The 26,405-nt window shown below is 45.7% G+C and overlaps 1 protein-coding gene and 1 pseudogene across 1 annotated transcript; one reads left to right on the top strand and one right to left on the bottom strand.

Annotated features, from left to right (window-relative positions):
* Positions 1-457: 457 nt before the first annotated feature.
* Positions 458-18,294, bottom strand: RABL2B (RAB, member of RAS oncogene family like 2B). The gene is given in 10 exon segments (XM_005903411.3): positions 458-673; positions 675-691; positions 872-955; positions 1,307-1,404; positions 1,743-1,854; positions 3,743-3,822; positions 4,375-4,454; positions 5,586-5,615; positions 16,310-16,467; positions 18,112-18,294. Coding segments are annotated over 9 exon segments (675 nt in total). The 5' UTR covers positions 16,417-16,467; positions 18,112-18,294; the 3' UTR covers positions 458-606.
* LOC102273537 (glucose 1,6-bisphosphate synthase-like) lies at positions 16,632-26,405 on the top strand (annotated as a pseudogene).

Genomic DNA, 26,405 nt, shown 5'->3' on the forward strand with positions numbered 1-26,405 from the left:
CTGTACTGACCGTGATGCTCACAGCAGTGATGTCTGTGTATTAGTCTGCGGCCAGACCAGTCACCTGCTTTCTCTTGATGTTAACAGCAAACTTGGGCCTGTGATCTTGGCCTCGCTGTTCATCAAAGTACTGGCCGTATCCAGAAGAGCTCTAGAAAAACTTAAGGAACAAACAGCTCTCTGCTCAAAATCATTCTTAAAATGACTGGTTTAGTTGGGAGCCTAAACAGGAGAAAAGTCAGGAATTAGAAATCGTCCTCTTGGTGGAAAGGCAATGAATAGGCCCTGACATCAGCTCTCGGGGAGGGGGCGGGGGAGACCCCTAAATATCCTTGATGAGACACAGAGAATATTCCCATTCTCTTTACTGCCCCATATGCCCTGTAGGGTCCGTCCCTCATTTGGCTTCAGGGTCTGCTATGGGCCTTACGCCTGTTACTGCCATGTACTGAAGGGTCAGCTTTCCCGGGGCACGGAAGTCAGGGTGGGGGTGCCAATGGGGCAGCTGAGTTTGTATTCGGTGTGGCAGGGACGGCCTGGGAGAGTGCCTCCCCTGAGAGCTGAAGCGCTGCCGAGGGAGGTGGGCCGTGGAGAGGCCTCCTGTGCTCACGAGGGAGACGGGCTCTGCTGGTGGCCCAGCTGCTCCTTGTCCAGCATCTCCTCCTCCTCCTCCCCGCTTCAAGTCGATGTTCTGTGAACAAGTGGCGGGTGAGGCCTGGCCTTGCGTGTGCCCAGGTGAGGCTCTGACACCTCCAGGGGCCACGCCCACGAGCATGTGCTGCCTGCCAAGCCAGGTCTGCGGGGCTAGCTCTGCACCCTTACGGAGAGAGGCCGTTCTCTCGATGCCACCTGACATTTGCGCCGGACCTACCTCGAGCTCCTGCAACACCTCATCCATGAAGTCCCGGGAGTTCTGTTTGTAAGACACAGCTAGTCGGATTGCATCACTGAAGAGCTGGGGCAGTGGGAGGGGAAACGAGGCTGTGGGCACCACTGGCCGGGGCTCTGCCTGCCCTGCACCCACTGGCCCATCGTCATCATGCGTCCACACGACACTCCACCCTGAAGTCAGCACCTTTTCCCCGTCCCCTGACCCCGTGCTGGTCAATACGCCTTTTCTTCACCAGACCCAAACCATCACCTCCCCTTCTGTCGACACTCACAACGACCCCTTCCTGTCGCTACCAGGGCCCCCAGCAATGCTGTCCTCACCAACAGCCCTGCAGCCAGCCCTTCTCTCCACCACATCCCCGGAAACGTCAGGCCTTCCCCACCTCACCAGACCGTCTCTGCAGTCTCCTGTTACCTTCACAACGTTGGTACCATCAGCAGCTGAGACAAAGTACAGGGGCAAGGAGAACTTCCTGGCAAAATTGAAACTTTTTTGGGTCATCTTCATGTCTGCTGTAGAGAGAAGGTAGGACATTGGCCTGTCTACCAAGGGAAAAGGAGGGAGTCTTGAAGGGTGGGTCACTGGAGGTCCCCATTCCAGGAAGTGGGACAAGCAGGGACAATCAGCAGACATGTCATATAAAGAGCTCATTCAACTGGGACCTGTGTCTCAAGGAGGCAGGTTGGCTCACGTGGATATTACTGGAAGGGGAGTGATGGCAGGCAGCCAAGGGATCTATTTTGGGAGGAACAGATCACTGGTGGTTTGATGGCCCAGGAAAGGACGACGAAACGTGTGGTGGTGGGTTCCCCCACGAATTGCTGGCACCCAGGTGTAGGGGTGGCCTCACCATCGATCTTATTGGCCACCACAATGCACGGAATCTCCGGCCTGAACTCCCGCAGCTCTGCATACCAGGTGCTGAGGTTCCTGTACGTGATTTTCCTCTGCACATCGAACACCTGAATCAGCAGAGGAAAGAAGCCCAGGCGCGTCGCCGTCTGCACATCCCCCAGGCGACAGGCACGAGCCAGCAAGACGGGCCTGGGAGCTCAGCCCACAGGCCGCTCCGCACGCAGCCCCTCTCACCACAAGCCTTGCCCACGCTTCTCAGAGAATCCCTCAAGAGCCTTCATTCTGCCACCTGACTTCCCTATTTTAACCACGGGTACCATTTTACTTATTGTACCATTGATAAGTCTGTGAATAGTGAACGTTTTTTGTTTTCTTAGTCTAATCACTGCCTACCTGTCTTTAAAGCCCCTTTACGATCGTCTTCAATGTCTGCAGAGTACCCTTTCAGCTGTTTTACCTTTAATTACAAACTTTTAATTTTATATTTCAAACTTTTACGAAGTAACTTTTATTATTTTTCAGCTTACCATTTTATGAACTGTTTATAATTTATACTGTTTACTTATTTAAAATTACCAGCAAGAAGCATGAACACTGACTAGCTCTAAGGGCGAGCAGGCCAGAAGTCCTAAGATGCTTCAAGTGGTCGCTACAAGGATCCTTCCAGCTCCTCAGAGGAGCTCCCCAAAAGGTCAGCTGCTTGCCACCAAGCCATCTCCCAGAACGGACTCGCAGGTCCAAACTGCCCCAGCACAGCCGTGGGTCGAGAGAGAGACAGCCCTGTACCCTGCTGGGGCAGCAGGTCTTACTTCTCGGGAGCAGCCGTGCCTGGGGCCAGGGCTCCCCCCGCACAGCGGCGGGCTCCAGCCAGCAGCTGGCTGCCTGAGGCAGCAGCAGGCCTGCTGAGAGGCTCTCATGTGGCACCCCCAGGCCCAACTTCAATAAATGACCATGTTTTATTGAATTCCCAAAAAAGACGTCTTCTAAAATATGCTTGTTGTGAAACCTTGGGGATCTGCTTCATCCTGCCATCATCGCCGTCAGAGCTTTGGCCCCGGTCGAGTTTCCTGAGCCTCCTTTCCTTGTTTTGAGCTGAGGAGGCGCTGGTTAGGCGGAGCAGCACAGCCTTTGCAGAACCCACCTCCCTCCAGGGCGACCAGGTCCCCACGTGGCCAAGGCCCCCCCAGCAGGCTGGGGCCGTGAGAGGCACGGGCAGACACAGGCACGCAGGCAGGCTGGCAGGACAGAAGAGGGCCACGGGGCTGACAGGCGCGCGTCCCAGGCCAGAGGCCACGCCTGCAGGCCCCAGCCCACCCCGGCCGCCTCCCCCGCCCGCTCCTCTCCTTCTGTCCCTGCACAGCCCGTTGCTGTTTAGTCAGGAAATCATGTCTGACTCCTCTGCCGCCCCATGGACTGTAGCCCACCAGGAGCCTCTGTCCATAGGACTTCCCAAGCAAAAACACTGGATTAGGTTGCCATTTCCTTCTCCAGGGAACCTTTCCGACCCAGGGATCAAGCCTGCGTCTCTTGCACTACCACTGAGCCACCAGGGAAGGCCCCCTGTATAGGTATTAGCATTAAATTCTTGAAAAAGTGAAGAGACTTTGTACCCTAAGCACAAGGGCAGGACAGGGGCCCCGGAGCGGCTGTCTGACTGAGACAACTGCCGGGCAGGAGCTGCCCATCATGAAGCCCTGAACCTGCTCCTCCTGGTGGAAGGGCCTCCACACACCCCTTCACCCTCACCCCTGACGAGACGCTGGCCCAGGCAGGCTCTCACCCAGAACCTCTGCAGTCTGAAGCCTGCCCTGATCCTTCCCCCGGCACCCAGCCCTGGTGAGGAGGGCTCAGGCCCTCATCCCTTCACTCCTCATCCAGGCCTGCCCGCGCCTCCCTCACCCCTTCACCCCTCAGCCAGGCCTGCCCGCGCCTCCCTCACCCCTTCACCCCTCAGCCAGGCCTGCCCGCGCCTCTGCCTCCCAGCAGGCTGCATACCATGATGCAGGCGTGGGCCTTGTGGTAGTAGGAGGCGTGCATGCTCTGGAACCGCTCTTGGCCTGCTGTGTCCCAAAAGTCTGCAACAGGAACACAGCTCTGACTGCCCGAGGGGGTGGAGAGGCGCAGGGCCCAGACACGGAGCATCTCCGCGGTGGCGGGGAGGGCGGGCGAGCGCTCCGCTCACGGCTGTGTAGTCCGCATGTGATGCGCTCAGCGGTGCATCGGGGCGGCCGAGGGAGGCGGGGGCCAGGAAGGAGAACGCAGACAGGAGACCCCACGAGGGGCAGGCTCAGAGCCCGCCCTCCCCCACCCAGTAAGACACAGGGCCCTCCAAGGTCAAAACTAAACCCAATTCCCATGAGTGCTCAGCACAGAGGCCAGATGTGTGGCCTGGCCAAGGGAAAGGCTGTAACCCCACCAAAAGCCAAACCTTTGTGGAAGACAACACTCAGGCAACACCTGTTATTTTCCCGACTGAAGAGAACTGAGGAGAACCTGTGTGCTTCTTTCCGCCTCCCCTTGCGCCTCCCGCCCCTCATCTGAGCCTAGGCCCTCGGTTCTGCCGCCTGACTCTCCCCTCCCGACTCTCCCTCTGGAGAGCTGGGGCGGCTCAGCGCTGCGCTGCTCACCCACAAGGACGGTCTTGCCGTCTACCGTGGCCGTGTGCTTGTACAGGGTCAAGGCGTATGTGGACAGCTGCTGGGGCTGACTGCATTTAGGTTAAGGAAAACAATGAATAAAAAGAGACGCAAGAAAGGTGCTAGGGGTGGTTGCTGGTGTGACGGAATGGAGGCTCGCTCTCCTTTTTTAGAAAGTTATTCAGATTTTAAATTGAATGAGTGTTGCAGACCGAGGACCAACCTCAACCTCAAACATCACAGGCACAATCTCCATGAAAAGTGAGGGACAGGAGAGGCTGGGATTGTGTCCTGGCCACCTGAGTACATGGGAATACACGCAATGGACTCTTACAGAGCAGCTGTCCGAAGCGGCATCACGTAGTTGGCAAATGCCACTGTGGATGCCCCAGCTCACTATGGATGGGGCTCTTGCAGGCAGAGAGCAAACCCAGCCTTAAGAAGCAACACAACAGCTCCAGGGGAAACAAGCCCCCTCCTTAAGCCAGCCAGCTGACAAGCTGCTGATGAGCGGCAGTTTGTCTGTGTATGAAACCCTATCAGAAAGCATGGGGAACATGACTTTCTGAAGTTGCAAGAAGCTGTGTGGTTTAACCATCAGAGTTGGGACAACACAGGTGGGTGAGCATATAGAACTCAGGAGAAGATGAAGTAAGATACACTTGGACTCTGCCTTGGGAGGCTGAGGTCCGGGGCAGGGAGGAGGGGGCGCCAGGGCTCTTCTTACCCATGGTTCTCAATGGACTCGCTTGGGACGATTTTTACAAATCATCTCAGTTGTCTCATTCCAAACTTGCATAGTAACGACAGTTCAGGAAAGGAGGGTGGGGCTGGCAGATCCTTCTTCAGAAAGTTGATTCACACCAGAGAATTTTTAAATTGTAGAGAGCTCAAGCTCTGAGGTCAGAAATGTCAAGTGACTTAGCCACTGCCAGAGCTACTGAGGAGGAGGTGGGGTGTCAGTGCAGGCATCGGACGAGGTACGGTTAGCCATTGCACTGCCTTCCTGATATAAAGCAAATCCAGATGTAAGTGAACTTCAGAGTATACTGCAGCACGCCATGTAGGTCAGCTGGTGAGAGACCAGCATGAATGAACGTCTGCACTCGCTCACCTGCCCCTCCCTGGACCCCTAGAGCAAAGCAGGGGCAGGGGCGTGGGGGGCTGAGTTGGCATGGGAGCATTGCAAACTTGAAGGATACAATCCATCCATGAGGAACCTCTCCATGAGTCTGTAGGGAGAACGTGCAAGGTGGTCAGCCGCATCCCTCAGCACTCCTGCCTCCTCCTCGCACTGCTGCACCACCCAGGGGTGGGACCCTTGGAAGCCAGCTGTGGCTCCCCCCAGTTCCTTCCTCAGCTACAAGCTCCCTTTCAAGGACAATGCCCAGGGACCACCCATCCACCCTCTTCCTGACTGGGGCTAAGTTCTTGACACCCTTTGGCTGTAACACTGACCAGCACCCACAGGTGCTTTTCCTGTGAGCAGGGACCACAGTTTAGGGAATAAACAAATGGTGGTACATCTACACCAGGGACGACCACCCAGCAATGAAAAGGAACAAATTACTGATCTACCCCAACCCAATTTAAATGGATCATAAGGGTATTACGCTGAGTGAAAAAGGCCAACTCCTTTTACACAATGTTGCCAAGATGGGGTCACTACAGAGATGGAGTATGTTAGTGGAGGCAGGCGGGGCTAGTAGAGGGTGAAGTGGGGTGGGTGCGGCTACACGCGCAGCCGCGGCCTCCACTGTGCTGGGATAGCTGGGTATCTCGACTCCAGTGATGCTACACAGATCTACATGTGATGAAATGACACGGAATTATACACAGGCATTGAACAAATGCTGATTTCCTGCACTTGATCTTGTACTCTGGTTATTTAAGAGCTAACCAATGGAGAGAGTAGGTAAAGGATACACAGGCCCTCTCTGTATTCTCTTTGCAACATACTGTAAATCTGTTATTTCAAAATGAAAAGTTAAAGAAAAAACAAACAAACAAATCCCCTCACAGACTGGGAGAAGACACGTGCAATGCCAACCACTGACGAAGAATCAGTATACAGAAATCATGAACAGCTCTGATACCTAAGAGAACACACATACAGCCTGGTCCTGAGAATATGAATAGGCAACTCAGATGAACAGCTAACAAACAGATGAAAAGATGCTCCATCTTTTAATGATTTTATGCAAATTAAATAAGATGAAGTAGCACACTCATCCATTAGAGTAACAAAACTGAAAAAGTCACATGACAGTCACAAAGTTAGGGACTTTGTGAAGCAACAGAAATTCCTATACTGTGCAGTAGGAGTGAGAATCTATCATACTACTTTGGAGAGAAAACGGGATAACTCAACATTTGACCTAATGCTAAAACTGGGCAGTTTCACCCCAGCTCTAAATAGAATTTGTGCCCAAGATAATAGGCATAAAATATTCTCTGCATACTGTATCTAATATCATAAAAATGATAATTTTTCATAACTGCTCTTCAACAGAACTGACAGATACAGTTTAGTACAAAAAAGTAAAAAAATATTACTGAGTGCCTGCCATATGCTGGATGCTAGGCTAGGCACCAGGATATAACACTGAACAAAACAGATGGAAATTCCTGTCTTTGTGAAGCTTACATTCTACTGGGGAAGACAGACAGACAACAAACACACTCTTAAAATATGTACAGCCATGTGCATGGTCAACGGATTTAGAACAAAAGCATTACTGCAATTCAGCGGGTCGAAGGATTGTTTTTGGAGAAGGAAATGGCAACCCACTCCAGTGTTCCTGTCTGGATAATTCCAAGGACAGAAGAGCCTGGTGAGCTACAGGCCATGGAGTTGCAGAGTCAGACATGACGACTGAGCACACGCACACACACAGAGGGGAGCTTTACCAGTAAACGGTGTGGAGACAACTGAATACCTGTGCAGGAAGAAAATGAACCTGGAGGACACTACACAAAGCGGTGGGGTAGGAAGTTCAAGGCGTCACTCCCTCAACTGGTAACTGGAAAAATGACCAGAATCAACCATTTCAGAGCTCTGGAATCTGACTGGACTCAACAGCCAGGAGCGTGCTGGATGAAAGGAGAGCGCTGGCCTTGTGCAGAAGACCACGCACAGACCAGCAGCAGCTCCACACCCCGCAGGCCCACCGAAGCCGTGCAGTGACTGGTGCTCCGCGTGTCTGGCTAGCAGTGGAGACTCTGTCCTCAGAAAGTCTGTCTTGCGTGTTGTGATCAGCTGGTAGATCCCCAAGGAGCCAGGTCTGAGCTCTCTCAGGCTTCAGAGGCTTCCCCTGCAACTACTGGAAATTTAACAGGATAGGACTATCCCGTTTTATCTTTTCCATTTTGGAGCCAAATATTTAAGGAAATTTTTATCAGGTCACTGTCTGACCACAGATAATGGAATAGAAATATCAATGACCACACACAAGAAGGAATAAACACGTTGTAAAAAGTATGGAAAAGTTACAAGTAGACACTCCAGCCCTAAACAAGCAGAAATCAGCCATATCCAAGGAATGGGAATATCTGAGTTCCAAAGTCACCACTGGAGAAGGAAATGGCAACCCACTCCAGTATTCTTGCCTGGAGAATCCCACAGACAGAAGAGCCTGGAGGGCTACAGTCCATGGGGTTGCAAAGAGTTGGACATGACTGAGTGACTAACACAAACAAAGTCTTCAGAGTAAAATACTCAGAATGTCTAATTCTAAACCAGAAAATTACAAAGCATACAAACAGGAAGGTATAGCCTATTCACATGATAAAAAAGAATTTGACAGAAATAATACCTGAAGAAATCCAGATACTTGACTAGTCAAAGATGTTAGATCAATTATCTTAAATATGCTCAAAAAGCTAAGGGAAACCATGGACAATGAACTAAAGGAAATTAGAAAGCAACACATAAACAGAATGAGAGTATTAATAAAGAGACAGGAAATATGAAAAGAAACAGATATTCTGGAACTGAAAAGTACAATAATTTAGGTGAAAAACTCACTAGAGGGTTTCAACACCACTTGAGAAAGCAAAAAACAGTTTATCTTCAGCAAACTTGAAGTTAAGGCACCAAAATCATCTAGTCTGAGAAGCAGAAAGAAAAGCAAGTGAAAATGACCAGTGCCTAAGGATCCACTGACAGCATTAATCATCCTGACACAGGCATCACAGATAGAAGACAGGAGGCGGCAGAGAGGTTATTTGAAGTAATAATGGCTAAAAACTTCCCAAACCTGATGCAAGACATGAATACACACACCTGGGAAGCTGAACAAACTCCAGGCAGGATAAACTCACACTGTTCCACATCACAGGCAAATTGTAGGAACTGAAAGACAAAATCCTCAATAAAATAAACAGCCAATTTCTCATCAGATGCCATTGAGATCAGAAGGCAGTGGAAACATAACTGAAGTCCCGAGGGGGAAAAAAACTGTCAACAAAGAATTCTATGCACAGCAAACTATCCTTCCAGAATGAAGACAAAATTGGGACAACTCCCAGATAAATATAAGCTGACATGGCTCATAAGCAGTAAATCTGTCCTAGAAGAAACAGTACAATGAGCCCTCCAGGTTGAAATGAAAGGATTAAACAGTAATTTGAAGCCACATAAAGAAATAAAGGTCTTCAGTAAAGGCAGCCACAGAGGCAAATATAAAAACAGCTCTCTCATACTCTCGGTTTATAACTCCCCTTTTTTCTCCTATAAGATTTAAAAGACAAATACATAAAATTATAGTTATAAATCTATGTTAATGAACAATTAATGTATAAAGATGTCATATGTGACAAAACAATATAAAGGGAAGGGACAGAGTGTTTGTATGGTATTATAGTTAAATTGATATTCAAATATGCTGTTATAAATGTTAGATATTAATTATAATCTTCAAGGTAACTATTAATAAAATTTAAAAAATTATATATGAAAGAAAGAGACTCAAAACAGTATACTACCAAAAATCAACTTAAAAAAAAGTGTAATGGAGTAATTGAGAAATAAAACAGGAGACATAAAAAACAAATAGTTAAATGGCAGTAGTAAATTCTTCTTTATCAGTAATAACTTTAATTACTGTTGTTGTAAATGGGAATAGATAAAACTCTCCAATTAAAAGTGAGAGACTGGCAGAGTATATTTAAAAATATGTACCAAGTATGTGCTAACTGTAAGACACTTGCTTTAGATACAAGGTCAAAAAGAGGCTGAAAAACAAAAGGATGATAAAAGATATTCCATGCAAACAGTATTCAAGAGAGAACTGGGATGGCTATACTTCAGCCAGACAAAACACACTTTTAAGTGACAAATGTTACGAGAGATGAAGGACATTATATACCAATGAAAAGTTCAATCTGTCAAGAAAATAGAAAAGTTATAAACATATATGTAAAGAACAACAAAGTTGTTCCAAAATATATGAAGTCAACACTGACACAACTAAAGGAAGAAATAAACAGTTGAACAGTAACACGTTAAGATTTCAACATCCCACTTTCATAATGAACAGAACAATGAAACAGAGGACTTGAACTACACTATAAACCAAGCAGACCCAACAAACGCATACAGAACACTCTATCTAACAACAGTAGAACACACATTCTTCTCAAGTGAACTCAGCTTAGGCCACAAAAATGTCAATAAAAAGACTGAGATTATACAAAGTATCTTTACAAATAAAATGGAATGCAACTAGAATAACAGAAAGAAAACCAGAAAATTCACAAACAGTGCAAATTAAGTCAACAACATAACTGTACGTTTAAAGGCAGTAGATATGAAAGACCAAGCTAAACACAAAGCTAGCAGAAGGAAAGAAAGCATACAGATTAGAGTGGAGATTCGCAGAAGACTGAAGAGAAAGACAACAGAGTATCAGTGTAACCAGAAATTAGTTCTTTGAAGAGATCAACAACATCAACAAACCTTTAGGTAGACCAAGAAAAGAGAGAGGACAGAAATGATCAAAACCAGAACTGAAAGCTAGGAGAGTAACATCAGTCTCATAGAAACAAAAAAATTACAAGTGAACACCATGAACTGCTGCATACCAATAAGCTGGATAACCTAGAGGAAGTGCACAAATTCCAAGAAACACACAAACTACCAGGTTCAAAATGCAACAGAAAATCTGAGTAGACCTATACCAAGTAAGGAGAGTACATCAGCATTCAAACACTCCCTGTAACTAAAGGTCCGGGACTGAATTACTTCCCTAGTGAATTCTACCAACCACTTCATGAACAAACACCAGTTCTTCTCAAACTTTTCCCCAAAACTGAGGAGGGAACACTTTATAATTCTTTCTATGAGGCCAGTGGTACCCTGATTCCAAGACCAGATGACACTATTAGAAAAGAAAACTACAGGCCAGTATTTCTCATGACTTTAGTTGTAAAAATCCCCCCAAAATCCACTAGCAGACTTCCCTGGTGGTCCAGTGGTTCAGAACCCACCTGCCAATGCAGAGAACACAGGTTTGATCCCTGGTCCGGGAAGACTCCACGTGCTGTGGGACAACTAAGCCATGCACCACAATGAGCCTGCATTCTAGACCCCATGCCCGGTGGATCCAGGGAATTCGAAGCGGGGATGGCATCGGCGAGGATCAGGAAACAATTGTTTAATTAAACGTTAATTAAGGATATAAAGAGTAATAGAATAAGGATAGCTCAGTAGGAAAATTCAGTGAAGAAAAGAGGCTGAAATAAGGATAGCTCAGTGAGGAAATTCAGTGGAGAAAAGAGGCTGAATAATTCAGCCAGAAGGTGAGAGAAAGAACGACATGGGGAGACCAAGTTTCCGCGAACAAGGCCCACACTTTATTTTCCAAAGTAGTTTTTATACCTTAAGTTATGCATAGAGGATAATGGGGGAAGGGGTAGAGTCATGCAGCAAGCCAGGCTTTCTTCCTGCAAACTTATCATATGCAAAAGCTTAGGTGATTTGCATCATCTTCTGGCCCGGAGGCCTGTTAACATTTTAAGACCCTTTCTTCAGAAAACTTATTTTTCTCTAAAGGAGATTGGTCAGGAGCCACCCTCCAAAAGCGTTAGATAAAGTTGCATTCCTACAGAGCAAAGGTGTGGTGGGCTATAACAAGAAAAAGAATTAATTCAAGGGTCCCAGGTTACAAACATTAAAGCTACTACTTACACCAATTATATTAATCAATACACTGCCAGGGACACAGCAGGTAAGGGATATGGAAACTTAGCAGCAAACATTGGCCCAACAAGTGAAAATCCCTTCACCAATACAATTTCTAATCAATCTTTTAACTGCTCAAAGGAATCTGTATTTAGACAGTTTAGAACATCTCATGCCTCTCACAGTTGGGAGGCTCTGAGCAATCACATGTGGCCGGAAAAACCTATTCAGGCAGGCTAGAGGACTTCCAAAGGAGTTTGTAGGTTGAAACACTGTCACATCCAGGAATTATTAACTGGAGCTGTAAGCTAACTCTTTTTTCAGAGAGAGGTAGTGGGGGACAGCCCCCCGTAAAGTCACAGGTGTAGGTGAAAGCACAAAGCAGAAAGTAGGCAGACTCTGGTTTTGGGGGTAGATGCTCGAGAATTTCCAGGGGAACTCCTGAGGCTCGATCCGGCCTTTGCATATGCCAAGCCTCCTTCCTCATGACCTTTGCCATGGGCGGAGCTCGCTCCCAGCACCCATGCTACGTGACAAGAGAAGCCGCCACGTGCAGAAGCCCGTGTACCTCAACTAGAGCAGCTCCTGCTCGCTGCACCAGAGAAAGCCCATGCACAGCAACTAAGACCCAGAACAGCACAAAAAAACACAACCCACTAGCAAACCAAACCATATTAAAGGGATTATATATCATCACCAAGGGAGATTTATTCTCAATATAAAGGTGGTACAACTTAAGAAAATTAATCAAACATATATAAATAGAATGAAGGGAAAATTCCACATATTTATCTCAATAAATGCAAGCAAAGCAACTGACAAAAACCAAACACCATATCATGACAAAAACACTCTATAAACTAAGAAGAGAAGGCAGTCACCTCTAGGATAAAAGGCCACATATGAAAACCCCAATGCTGTAAAGAGCAATACTGCACAGGAACCTGGAATGTTAGGTCCATGAATCAAGGTGAACTGAAGTGGCCAAACAGGAGATGGCAAGAGCGAACAGAGACATTCTAGGAATCAGCAAACTAAAATGGACTGGAATGGGCGAATTTAACTCAGATGACCATTATATCTACTACTGTGGGCAAAATCCCTTAGAAGAAATGGCATAGCCATCACAGTCAACACAAAAGTCCAAAATGCAGTACTTGGGTGCAATCTCAAAACCAACAGAAAGATCTCTGTTCGTTTCCAAGGCAAACCATTATCACAGTAATCCAAGTCTATGCCCTGACCAGTAATGCCAAAAAAGCTGAAGTTGAATGGCTCTGTGAAGACCTACAAGTCCTTCTAGAACTAACACCAAAAAAAGAAGTCTTTTTCATCATAGGGGACTGGAATGCCAAAGTAGGAAGTCAAGAGATACCTGGAGTAACAGGCAAGTTTGACCTTGGAGTACAAATGAAGCAGGGCAAAGGCTAACAGAGTTTTGCCAAGAAAACACACTGGTCCTAGGAAACACCCTCTTCCAAAAACACAAAAGATGACTCTACACATGGACATCACCAGATGGTCATATCGAAATCAGATTGATTATATTCTTTGCAGCCAAAAATGGAGAAGCTCTATACAGTAGCTGACTGTGGCTCAGATCATGAACTCCTTATTGTCAAATTCAGACTTAAATTGAAGAAAGTAGGGAAAACCACTAGACCATTCAGGTATGACGTAAATCAAATCCCTTACAATTATACAGTGGAAGTGACAAATAGATTCAAGGGATTAGATCTGATGGTCCGTGACATCGTACAGAAGGCAGTGATCAAGACCATCCCAAGAAAAAGAAATGCAGAAAGGCAAATGGTTGTCTGACGAAGCCTTTCAAATAGCTGAGAAAAGAAGAGAAACTACAGTCAAAGGAGAAAAGGATATGCCCATTTGAATACAGAGTTCTAAAGAACAGCAAGGAGAGATAAGAAAGCCTTCCTCAGTGATCGATACAAAGAAACAGACGAAACCAAGGGAAAGACTAGAGATCCCTTCAAGAAAATTAGAGATACCATGGGAACATTTCATGCAAAGATGGGCACAATAAAGTACAGAATTGGTATGGACCTAACAGAAGATATTAAGAAGAGGTAGCAAGAATACACAGAAGAACTACACAAAAAAGATCTTCACGACCCAGATAACCACAATGGCGTGATCACTCACCTAGAGCCAGACATACTGGAATGTGATGTCAATGGGCCCTAGGAAGCATCACTACAAACAAAGCAAGCGGAGGTGATGGAATTCCATTGAGCTATTTCAAATCCTGAAAGATGCTGCTGTGAAAGTGCTGCACTCAATATGCAAGCAAATTTGGAAAACTCAGCAGTGGCCACAGGACTTGAAAAGGTCAGTTTTCATTCCAATCCCAAAGAGAAGCAATGCCAAAATGTTCACACTACTGCACGATTGCACTCATCTCATATGCTAGCAAAGTAATGGTCAAAATTCTCCAAGCCAGGTTTCAACAGTACATGAACCGTGAACTTATAGATGTCCAAGTTGGATTTAGAAAAGGCAGAGGAACCAGAGATCAAATTGTCAATATCTACTGGATCACTGAAAAAGCAAAAGAGTTTCAGAAAAACATCTATTTCTGCTTTATTGACTATGCCAAAGCCTCTGACTGTGTGGATCACTATAAACTGTGTAAAATTCTGAAAGAGATGGGAATACCAGACCACCTGATCTGTCTCCTGAGAAACCTGTATGCAGGTCAAGTAGCAATAGTTAGAACCAGACATGGAACAACAGACTGGTTCCAAATTGGGAAAGGAGTACGTCAAGGCTGTATACTGTCACCCTGATTATCTAACTTCTATGCAGATTACGTCATGCGAAATGCTGGGCTGGATGAAGCACAAGCTGGAATCAAGACTGCCTGAAGAAATATCAATAACCTCAGATCTGCAAATGACACCACACTTATGGCAGAAAGTGAAGAGGAACTAAAGAGCCTCTTGATGAAAATGAAAGAGGAGAGTGAAAATGTTGGCTTAAAGCTCAACATTCAGAAAACTAAGATCATGACATCCGGTCCCATCACTTAATGGCAAATAGATGGGGAAACAGTGGAAACAGTGAGATACTTTATTTTGGGGGGCTCCAAAATCACTGCAGATGGTGACTGCAGCCATGAAATTAAGAGATGCTTGCTCCTTGGAAGAAAAGCTATGACCAATCTAGACAGCATGTTAAAAACCAGAGAGACATTACTTTGCTGACAAAGGTCCATCTGGTCAAAGCTAGTTGGACCATAAAGAAAGCTGAACGCCGAAGAATTGGTGATTTTGAGCTATGGTGTTGGAGAAGACTCTTGAGAGTCCCTTGGACTACAAGAAGATCAAACCAGTCCATCCTAAAGGAAATCAGTCCTGAATATTCACTGGAAGGATGGATGCTGAAGCTGAAACTCCAATACTTTGGCCACCTGATGCAAAGAACTGACTCACTGGAAAAGACCCTGATGCTGGGAAAGATTGAAGGCAGGAGGATAAGGGGACTACAGAGGATGAGATGGTTGGATGGCATCACCGACTCAATGGCCATGAGTCTGAGCAAGCTCCAGGAGTTGGTGATGGACAGAGAAGCCTGGCGTGCTGCAGTCCGTAGGGTCGCAAAAAGTCAGACATGACTGAGTGACTGAAGTGAACTGAACTGATGAAAACCCCAGAGTTAGCACCACACTCAGTTGTGAGAGACTAAAAGCTTCACCTCAAAGTAAGAAATAAGAGGATGCCTGCTTTTGCCACTTCTATTCAACACAGCACCGAGAGTTCCAGCCAGAGCCCTGTGATGAGAAAATCGTTAGTTTGAGTTTCTTCCTAGGCATTTTACAGTGACAGCCCTGCTCCACCTAAAGTCTGGGCATTGAGATGAAGGCTTAAGTTTAGGACTCCTGCTACAAGTTCCTGTTTTGCTTTTCCCAGGGCATCTTTTAAAATAAACAGCGTTGAGGTTGAGAAAAGTTAAGTTTCCACTGTGCCAACCAGCAAAGCCCCTAGGGAATTATTCACAGCTCCCTGATTCCAAAGATATGTTAATAACAGATAAAAGTGGAAAACACGGTGGAACTGGGGCTCGCAGGATATAAGACTAAACAAGGTATCTGGTCAGGGGCAGAAATGGATGTGTGCCCCACAGCCCCAGAAACCGACAAGCAGGCTCACACCTGTGGAGACAGACTGCTGCACTGCAGAGCCTCGCTCAGAGTCTCAGGGGAGTCCCACCTGTGCACAGAGGCGCTGCATGTGATCGAGCCAACCTTTACGCTGGTTACAGTCAGTCATCATTTCTATCCACTCTTCTCAGTCAGTTCTTCCAAGAACATTTCCTCACCACCTTTCTTCAACCTGCTGCTGGTTATGCCAGTCACACTTTTCACACTTTCCTCTCCCCGTTCCCACTGTGTGCACCTTGAAATCTCTCAGCCCACAGACGACACACAGGAAAACCTCAACTCTCACCTCACCAGAACTGCTCCAGCAGTCTGCCAGGACTCACCTGGCAGAGAGGGTAAAGCTCACCTCTCTCAGTTCTGACTCAGCCCTCTCCAGCCCTCCTCCCCAGACACACACAGCTGCTGATGGAAGGCTCCCTTGTTCCCCCACACCTGGGCTCCCTCACCACACCCACAGAAACCATGCTCCTCTGTGCTTCTGGAGGAACAGAGGCACAGGTTCTGCCTCTAAGAACCCAGATCTGTTCTGGGCCTGGCTTTGCTCCCCTAATCCTCCAACATACTTGGACTTGCCCACAGCGCTGTCTCCCAGGCAGATGATTTTCACATTGTCATCAGCATCGTATTTCTCCTGGTCCAGCTCACAGGGTTTGGCTTTGTCCCTAGCCATTGGCTCCTGGCTGTAGAAAGGGCATCAGCTCAGGGGAGGGGGATCTTGTCACTGCAAAGATCAAGAAGAGGCTGTTGGTAAAGAGATGAGAAGTCCCCTCAACCAAATTCCCTTCCTCTTCCTGGACAGGGGAGACAATGACCTGATGAGAGAGGAGCCCCAGGAAACACTATTCTGTTCTATCCACTACCAACCTGGCTAGCACTTGCTGAACCATGGCGCTGTAATCTTGTCCCCAACAAGATCTTCTTAGAGTGGTTTACCCTGCGTCATCTGTTTACTACAGCTATGCTCAGGACCACAACTCCCACTTCCACCTGGAGAGACTATTCTAAAACCATGTTGAAGTTTTACAAGTTTTATGTACAAACATTTGCTCACTTGTGAAGCAGGGGCAAAAATCAACGTTTACATCACATAATCAATTTGAGACATTGTGTGGGCCTGAATTATCATCGCGAATGACAGACCACACAGCCAAAGACGTCTCTTCCGGATCCTCTACCTCATGCTTCTCACCTCCACCTCATTTTCCATCCTACTGAAATCAGTAGCTGTTTTTCCCTTTCCCAAACCTGGCATTTCTAGGCCCTCTTCTCTAGGGTTATTTCAACCTCTACTAGTTTCAAGGATCTCCTAAATGCTGATGATGCCAAATCTGCATCTCCACAGAGACCGCGAGCCCCTCAGTGCCAGACTCAAGTATGCAATTGCCTACCAGGGTTTGACTAGCAAACCACTGCACACAGGCAAAAATGACCTGTGAAACCTACGCCCTGCCCACCCCAAACTCACTCTTCGCATCCCTTGTCTGTACATCACCAGACACCCAACGCCAGCACCGAAGTGTAATATAATCTCTAGCTCTATTCCACTATCCTCATGTCATCACGCCCAAATATATTAATAACTTCACAAACATTACTGAGACTGTGCCACAGTCCACACTCTGAGCTCAACGATGCAACAATGCAGCTGCAGCGCCCACACTTACTCAGCCTTAAATACCGGCAGATCTTGCACAAGACACGAAGGAAAACTCTACTGTGCCAAGAGCTATGACAGAGGTGCACACAAGGGTGGAAAATACCAACAGGACCCCTGAGTTTCCCTGACCGCAATGCTATTGCTTCTGCTCAGGTAGGGAGGGAGTCAGCCTTGTTCACCGAGGCACCCTCAGCCTCAAGAGCAGTGACTGGGAAGTGGCAGATGCTTAATAAGCATAATAAGGGGCTGCCCCTTCCACCTCCACCCTGCAGCTGGAGCCAAACGCAGCCAAATCTATTCTCGAAGACCTTCAATGCTTGTCGATATTCTCGCGACCCACTGGATAAGCTCTCTTTCACTCAAGTAGTTTTCGAGCACCTCAACCTCTTGGCCAGAATGGGCTGCCCTCGCCTCCCTCCTCCCACCGTTGCTAGAATCACTATCCCGTTCTTTCCCCCCCAGGCCCTCCGTCCAGCTGCGGGCCCGAGGACGGCCTTGAAGGGGCGCTTCCCACAGGCGAGGCCGCCACTCGCGCCGTTTCGTCATCTCGGCTGTTCCCGAGCGAGGACTGGAGACTAGCGGCGCCGCAGGTCTGTCCGCCCACGGCCAGCCGCCCTCAGGGCCCCTAGCCGCCCTCGGAACCCGCCCGTCCCGGATTCCTTCCACTATCGGACCCCGACAGTCAGCCCAAGGCCCACCGCCCCTCACTTGGCGTCCAGCTCTGCCCGCGTCCCCGCAGCTGCTACGCAACCGCTCAAGGACTTCAGGAGGGCTGCCCGGCCGAAGGCCTGAAGGACCCCGGGAGGCTGGCTCGTGCGATGCCGGCCCGGAGAACCGCCGGTGAACCAGCATCCGGATCAGGCCGGCCTGGGGTTTCCAACTGCCAGAGTCTGGGTGGGCTTCACCTGGGGACTGAGCCAGGATCCAGGCGGCTTTACGTCTCGGGGAGTGAGTGGAAAGCGGGAGTCCGGAGTCTAGGGAAGTGGGCCTGAGGCGCGGGGCGGGGCCTGAGGCGCGGGGCGGGGCCTGAGGCGCGGGGCGGGGCCTGAGGCGCGGGGCGGGGCCTGAGGCGCGGGCGAGGCCTGAGGCGCTGGGCGGGGCCTGAGTCGTGGGGGTGGGGCATGAGGTGTGGGGCGGGGCATGAGGCGTGGGGGCGGGGCATGAGGCGTGGGGGTGGGGCATGAGGCGCGGCGCGGGGGACAGGCGTTGGCCACTGGTAGGCGGCTGAGGTTAAGAACCGGAGTCTCCTGCATTGCAGGAGGACTCTTTACCAACTGAGTTATCAGGAAAGCCCTGAACAACCCTAGAATCTCTATATCCGTATAGAGATGGCATCTCATATACATAGAGGACTGATTATACAATGGATAATGCAAGAGACAATCTTATAAAATGGGCAAAATAAATGATACAGATCAAAACAATGATTAGTATAGCTAGTTGTCATCCGGTCGAAATAAACCATTAAGTCCACAGGAGAGCGTAGTGAGAAAAACATGTATAATCTTTGTTTTCGAAAATATACTGTAGCGATTTGTTGATACCTACTTAAGTATGTATCAGCCTATACATACTCATGTGCACTGGTCTAGCCTATTTCAAGTCCAATCATTCCAAACATAACCCTCCAATTTGTTGCAATTCTATCTAGTCATTTGTCTCAATTTTACAGCAAAAGGACAGAAACCCTAGTGCATTCATATAGACCAAAGATGCTAGGATGGCTCAGTCTAATGGGCTAAAAGTACATATTTTGTCCAAATTCCACAAAATTTTATGCCAGTGTCTATTGTTTGTTTTCATATCTTATTCAAGCTTCCATATTGTATTTAGTTGCATTGAGTGGCATCAGCTGCATGCAACAAGTTCTGATAAATTCTTTTTTCATTTTTATTCTGTTACAAATATTTTCTAATTTTCCTTGTTATGGCATCTTAGATACACCCATCATTTGCCAGTGGACATTTAATTTCCAAATACATGTGTTTAAAGTATCTTTGACATTAATTTCTCATTTTGGTATGTATTTCTCATTTAACTGCTTTCTTCTCTGCAGTCACTCTCTGTGTTTTTTCAGTCTTTTAACTTTATTGAGACTTTCAATGGCTGAGTCAAAGATCTCTCTTGGTAAATGTCACCTTGCACTTGAAAATATGTGGCTTGTTTTCAAATATCTTTTGACATTAATTTCTAACATAATTGCACAATAATAATAGAACAGACTTTGTATGACTTCAATACCTTTAGACCATGAAATTTTTGCACCCGACTTTATGTCCCTGTACGTTCCGGTGTCTCCTGGTTTATAGTCTTTGGGAACTTGAGTAGAGTTTGTGTCCTGCTGTTGTATGCACGCACGCTAAGTCACTTCAGTCACGTCCAACTCTTTGCACCCCTATGGACTGTAGTCCAGCAGGCTCCTCTGTCCATGGGATTCTCCAGGCAAGGATATTGGAGTGGGTTGCCATGCCCTCCTCCAGGGGATCTTCCTGACCCAAGGATCAAACTCCTACATTGGTAGACAGATTCTTTACCACCAGTACCACCTGGGAAGCCTGAAAATTTATCTGTCTGGGTGCATCAGGTCTTAGATACAACATGTGGGGTCTTTAGTTGTAGCAAGGACTTTTAATTGTGGCGTGTGGGATCTAGTTCCCTGATCAAGGATTGAACCCAGGCACCCTGCATTGAAAGCAAGGAGTCTTACCACTGGACCTATAAATCTTAATTATGTTGAATTGGTTCATAGTGCTTTTCAGGTCTATTGTATCCTTCTACTTTTCTGTCCATGCATTCTGTTAAATTTTGGGAGTTTGATATTGAAACTCCAACTAATTATCTACTTAAAAAATAATTTTAATATACAGTAGAATTGTGTGTAACTTTGTTCTGTATTTTCCAAGTCTCCTGTAAATGTGTTACCATACTTTCATAATTTAAAACGTTTAAAAAATACATTAGCAAAAAACAAGCAATTGAAAGTGGGCAGAAAAAAAAAAGAAAAAGAAAAGTGGGCAGAAGAACTCAATAGACATTTTTCCAAGGACAAAACGCACATTAAGAAAAAAAAAAAAAAACGCCATCAGGCATGTAAAAAGATGTTCAACATCACTAATCATGAGGGAAATGCAAATCAAAACCAGAGTGAGAAATCAGCTCACACAAATCAGAATGACCATCATCAAAAAGAACACAAATAACAAATGTTGGTGAGAATGTGCAGAAAAGGGAACTCTTGTGCAAGTAGGTGGGAGTGTAAAATCGGTGCAGCCGCTGTGGAAGACAGTATAGACCTAAAAAACCAAAAATAAGCCATATGACCTAACATTTTTTCTTTTATGAGCCTTCTCTGTTCAGCAGCACAGTCTATGGAGTACATACATTCTTGGTTTTACCGTGAGAATTGTAGGTCTCATCTCAAATTAGTGACTTGCCTTTACAACTATACTTATATTTATTTTATTTCCATATAAGGCACTTTAAAAATGACCTTTCTAGTGGTATATTTTAGAAAATTTGGAAGAGATTTTAATATAATACACTAAAATATTTTTTATTTTTAAAGATACAGTCTTTTTAATAACATCTCATGATGACTTTAACTTGACAGTTGAAGCATGATGTGGTAACTATGTTATACTATTTAATTCACAGATTTAGGACAATGTTTGATTTTAAAAATATAACTAAGGTGAAAATAAAATTAAGTATAACCGGGTGAGACTGCATAGTTATGAGCAGTAAAGCACTAGGAAACAGTGACTGAAAATATAAACTTCTCTCTCACCAGTGGTCATTCATCACTTTGCTTTCAGAAGCCTAAAAGAAATTGTCTTCATTGTTTCACATCCAGTCTGGTAAAGCTAGGCATTTCTTAGCTTACTCAGTATAACCTTGAATCGCTGAAATAAGTGAATCGAAAGAGCCAAAGGTTTTTTCTTGTCTGAGACAGCCAAAGATGAACATTTTGAGGATTTCCTCACAGAAGTCTACCTTGATAGACTATCAGGTACGCCTGAAATCAGTTTCCACGGGCGTTTTATATTCTTGTAGTATGAGTTCCAACCTATGCTCACCATTGTCTACTGGACATCTCCACTTCCAACACTGGTCCAATACTAACAAATGTCCGTGGATACCGAAATAGAAAGAATGCTGCTTGTTCAGGAAAGTCAGCTGCGGAGATGCCTAACTCCGTGGGGCTGCAACCAAAGCCGCACACTACGTAACCACGGCAGCAACGTGGCAAGTGCCTCAGCACGCCTCCGCTCAGTGCTGCGCCCCGTCCCACGTGCCAGACGAGCCCGGGGACGCATGTGTGGCGCTGGTCCACAAAACCAGCCAGCAGTGCGGGCAACGGCTGATCTCGTACTTTTCTGCCCTGCTTTTCTCCATTCCTGCATCCTTTAGGATTTAGTTGATTTTTTTGTACTGTAACTTTTTTTCACTTTTTAAATGTTAAAATGTATATATCAAGATTAACCATTTTAACTCATTTCTAAGTGTACAATTCAGTGACATTAAGAACATTCATATGTAACCTTCACCAATGTCAATTCCAGAATTTTTTTGTGATCCCAAATAGAAACTCTAACCATTAAGCAATTGTTCCCCATTCTGCCCTCCCCTAAGCACTGGTAATGCTAGAAAAGTAATGCTCAAAATCCTTCAAGCTAGGCTTCAGCAGTATGTGAACAGGGAACTCCCAGATGTACAGGCTGGATTTAGAAAAGGCAGACGAATCAATGATCAAATTGCCAGTTTGATCAACTGAACCATAGAAAAAGCTAGAGAATACCAGAAAAATATCTACTTCTGCCTCACTGACTACACTAAAGCCTTTGACTGTGTAGATCACAACAAACTGTGGAAAACTCTTAAAGAAATAGGGATACCAGACCATCTTACCTGCCTCCTAAGAAAGCTGTATGCGGTCAAGAAGCAACAGTTAGAACTGGATATGGAACAATAGACTGGTTTCAAATTGGGAAAGCAGTACGGCAAGGCCGTATATCATCACCCTGCTTCTTTAACTTCTAGGCAGAGTACATCATGCGAAAGGGCGAGCTAGATGAAGCACAAACTGGAATCAAGATTGCCGGGAGAAATATCAATAACCTCAGATACGCACATGACATTATTTTATGGCAGAAAGCAAAGAGGAATTAAAGAGCCTCTTGATGAATGTGAAAGAGGAGAGTGAAAAAGCTGGCTTAAAACTCAACATTCAAAAAACAAAGACGATGGTTTCTGGTCCCATCACTTCATGGGAAATAGATGGGGAGAAAATGGAAACAGCGATAGACTTTATTTTCTTGGGCTCCAAAATCACTGCAGGTGGTGACTGCAGCCATGAAAATAAAAGACTTGCTGCTTGGAAGAAAAGCTATGACAAATGTAGACAGTGTATTAAAAAGCAGAGACATTGCTTTGCCTACAAAGGTCCATGCAGTCAAAGCTATGGTTTCTCCAATCAGTTCAGTTCAGTCGCTCAGTTGTGTCCAACTCTTTGCGACACCATGGACTGCAGCATGCCAGGCCTCCCTGTCCATCACCTACTCCAAGAGTTTACTCAAACTCATGTCCCTCGAGACAGTGATGCCATCCCACCATCTCACCCTCTGTCATCCCCTTCTCCCACCCTCAATCTTTCCCAGCATCAGGGTCTTTTCCAATGAGTCAGTTCTTCACATCAGGTAGCCAAAGTATTGGAGTTTCAGCTTCAACATCAGTCCTTCAATGAATATTCAGGACTAATTTCCTTTAGGATGAACTGGTTGGATCTCCTTGCAGTCCAAGGGACGCTCAAGAGTCTTCTCCAACACCACACTTAAAAAGCATCAATTCTTCGGTGCTCAGCTTTCTTTATGGTCCACCTCTCACATACATACATGACCACTGGAAAAAACCATAGCCTTGACTAGATGGACCTTTGTTGACAAAGTAATGTCTCTGCTTTTCAATATGCTGTCTAGGTTAGTCATAACTTTCCTTCCAAGGAGTATGCATCTTTTAATTTCATGGCTGTAGTCACCATCTGTAGTGATTTTGGAGCCCAAAAAAGTAAAGTCAGCCACTGTTTCCACTGCTTCCCCATCTATTTGTCATGAAGTGATGGGACCAGATGCCATGATCTTTGTTTTCTGAATGTTGAGCTTTGAGCCAACTTTTTCCCTCTCCTCTTTCACTTTCCTCAAGAGGCTCTTTAGTTCTTTCCTTTCTGCCGTAAGGGTGGTATCATCTGTGTATCTGAGGTTATTGATATTTCTCCTGGCAATCTTGATTCCAGCTTGTGCTTCATCCAGTCCAGCGTTTCTCATGATGCTCTCTGCATATAAGTTAAATAATCAGGGTGACAATATACAGACTTGACGTACTCCTTGCCCTATTTGGAACCAGTCTGTTGTTCCATGTCCAGCTCTAACTTGCTTCCTAACCTGCATACAGATTTCTCAAGAGGCAAGTCAGGTGGTCTGGTATTCTTGAATTTTCCAGTTTGTTATGATCCACACAGTCAGAGGCTTTGGCATAGTCAATAAAGCAGAAGTAGATGTTTTTCTGGAACTCTCTTGCTTTTTCAGTGATACAACAGACATTGGCAATTTGCTCTCATTCCTCTGCCTTTCTAAATCCAGTTCAATCATCTGGAAGTTCACAGTTCATGTACTGTTGAAGCCTGGCTTGGAGAATTTTGAGCATTATTTTGCTAGCATGTGAGATGAGTGCAATTGTGCAGTAGTTTGAACATTCTTTAGCATTGTCTTTCTTTGGGATTAGAATGAAAACTGCCCTTTTCCAGTCCTGTGGCCACTGTTGAGTTTTCCAAATTTGCTGGCATATTGAGTGCAGCATTTTCACAGCATCATCTTTCAGGATTTGAAATATCTCAATGGGAATTCCATCACCTCCACTAACTTTGTTTGTAGTGATGCTTTCTAAGGCCCACTTGACTTCGCATTCCAGAATGTCTGGCTCTAGGTGAGTGATCACACCATTATCTGGGTCATGAAGATCTTTTTTGTACAGTTCTTCTCTGTATTCTTACCACCTCTTCTTAATATCTTCTGCTTCTGTTGGCCCATACCATTTGTGTCCTTTATTGAGCCCAGCTTTCCATGAAATGTTCCCTTGTATCTCTAATTTTATTGAATAGATCTCAAGAAAATGCCCTTACAGTGTAGCAATCAACACAGAGGATGCACAAATACCTTGAGAGATGCTGAGAAGCTTTGTCTTGGGTTTGACTGTTGGAGTCAAGTAGCTAGCAGTTGCAACAATCAGAGACTTCTTAAAGCCACTGCTGCAGTCTTGCTTGCTAAAGAGGTTCCTGTGTACCTTTTTTCAAAATAACTTCCTACACCTCTTATATATCATATGCAGTCCAGGAGCTCAAAGCAGCTGGAGATGTGATGACTATTGCCTTTCACAGCTCCAGGGAAGACAATAGACAAAGGGTATTGGGAAACTGGTGTTTAGATCATATCTCACGATAATGTGTGTGCGCTCAGTCGTGTCCGACTCTTTGGACGCCATGGACTGTAGCCTGCCAGGCTCCTCCATCCACAGATTTTTCCAGGCAAGAATACTGGAGTGGGTTGCCATTCCCTTTTCCACCCCATGATAAAGAAAATCCAAAATGTATAGGGGATTGTGTGGAGCCCTGGAATGGTTCCTGGAATGACAATTTAGTGGATGCCAGCTTACTGGAGAGAGACCCTCTATAAGACACTTATAAGAGACAAATGGGAGATCTGAAAAACAATGATTTTCACAGGGACTCAAAGTCAAAGACCACGTTGAAATTTGTTCATATATCATTTCATTGGCCAGACATGACCATGTGCAGTTGACTTTGCGAGTGTTTGGTTTAAAGCCTCCAGTTCCATCACCAGAACAAAAGTTCCTGATTCTACATTTTCTACCACTTAATGCCCAAATAGGAAGAAGGAGAATCTGTGCTGGAAATTTCTCTGAGGCTGGCAGAGAAAGAAAATGCTCAGATATGCTATCCACAGCTTCTGATGCAGACCAGCTGGCAGAGGCAGAACTTCCGGAGGATGGTCAATGGAAAGTTTTCACAGGAAATGAGTTAGCAACTTTCTTTGTGGGGAGGGTGAATATTTGGTTGCTGGAGGAAAAATCAATCAAGAAATTCTGGTGTGAATAATTATATATTAGCCACCACAGTCTCCTCCAAAATTTTGAATTCAATTGCACTTTTTAAAAAATTTATTTTGAAAAAACATTACCAGATTTTAAATGGATTAGAAGTAGGATAAATGACCTAGAAAATGGGAAAGAAATCATTTTTGAACTTTAAGAGTCTTTTGGTTTTCTGTGTGAAACTTCAGTTTTCAATAAAAATGGGGTGAGTACAGCTGTTGCTGTTGCTGAGATGTTATATTAACTGGAAACCATAACCATAACATTGAGCCAGTAACCCATTAAGGTTTGTGAAAGATAGTCATATTTCCAAAACTTTATATTTCTTGTGTTATGCTCTGACTACCAATAAAAGTATATTTGAAAGTCTTCACAATATTGATTCTCCAAAAGAATATCTACCATATTGCATAATGGGACATTATTTCTTAATATGACAGCAGACAGCCTAATAAGAAATCTGTGCTGCCTGGGAATAAAAATAACCAAATGATTACATTTGTTACCAAACCCGGGTTCGGCCGTTCGATGTTCAAAAGACAGTAATCAAGAAGCAAGTGTCAGCAGACAAGAGAGGTGTTCTAATTAGAAAAGCCAGCAATTGCGGAGAAGATCTGTGGAGTAGACTCATGTCCCAAGACCAAATCCAAAGATTCTACTTGGCCATGACAGCTTTTAAAGGGAAAGGGTAATCTTCCTGAAGGGGAGATAATCTCAGTGATTCGCTGAGGCAGGAGGCTGGGCCCCACGGTGCTGTGGGCAGGAGGCTGGGCCCCACGGTGCTGTGGGCAGGAGGCTGGGCCCCATGGTGCTGTGGGCAGGCTGCCTGACTCTCCCTT

The sequence above is a fragment of the Bos mutus genome, chromosome 5 (genome assembly GCF_027580195.1).
Source record: "Bos mutus isolate GX-2022 chromosome 5, NWIPB_WYAK_1.1, whole genome shotgun sequence".
Classification (NCBI taxonomy): Eukaryota; Metazoa; Chordata; class Mammalia; order Artiodactyla; family Bovidae; genus Bos; species Bos mutus.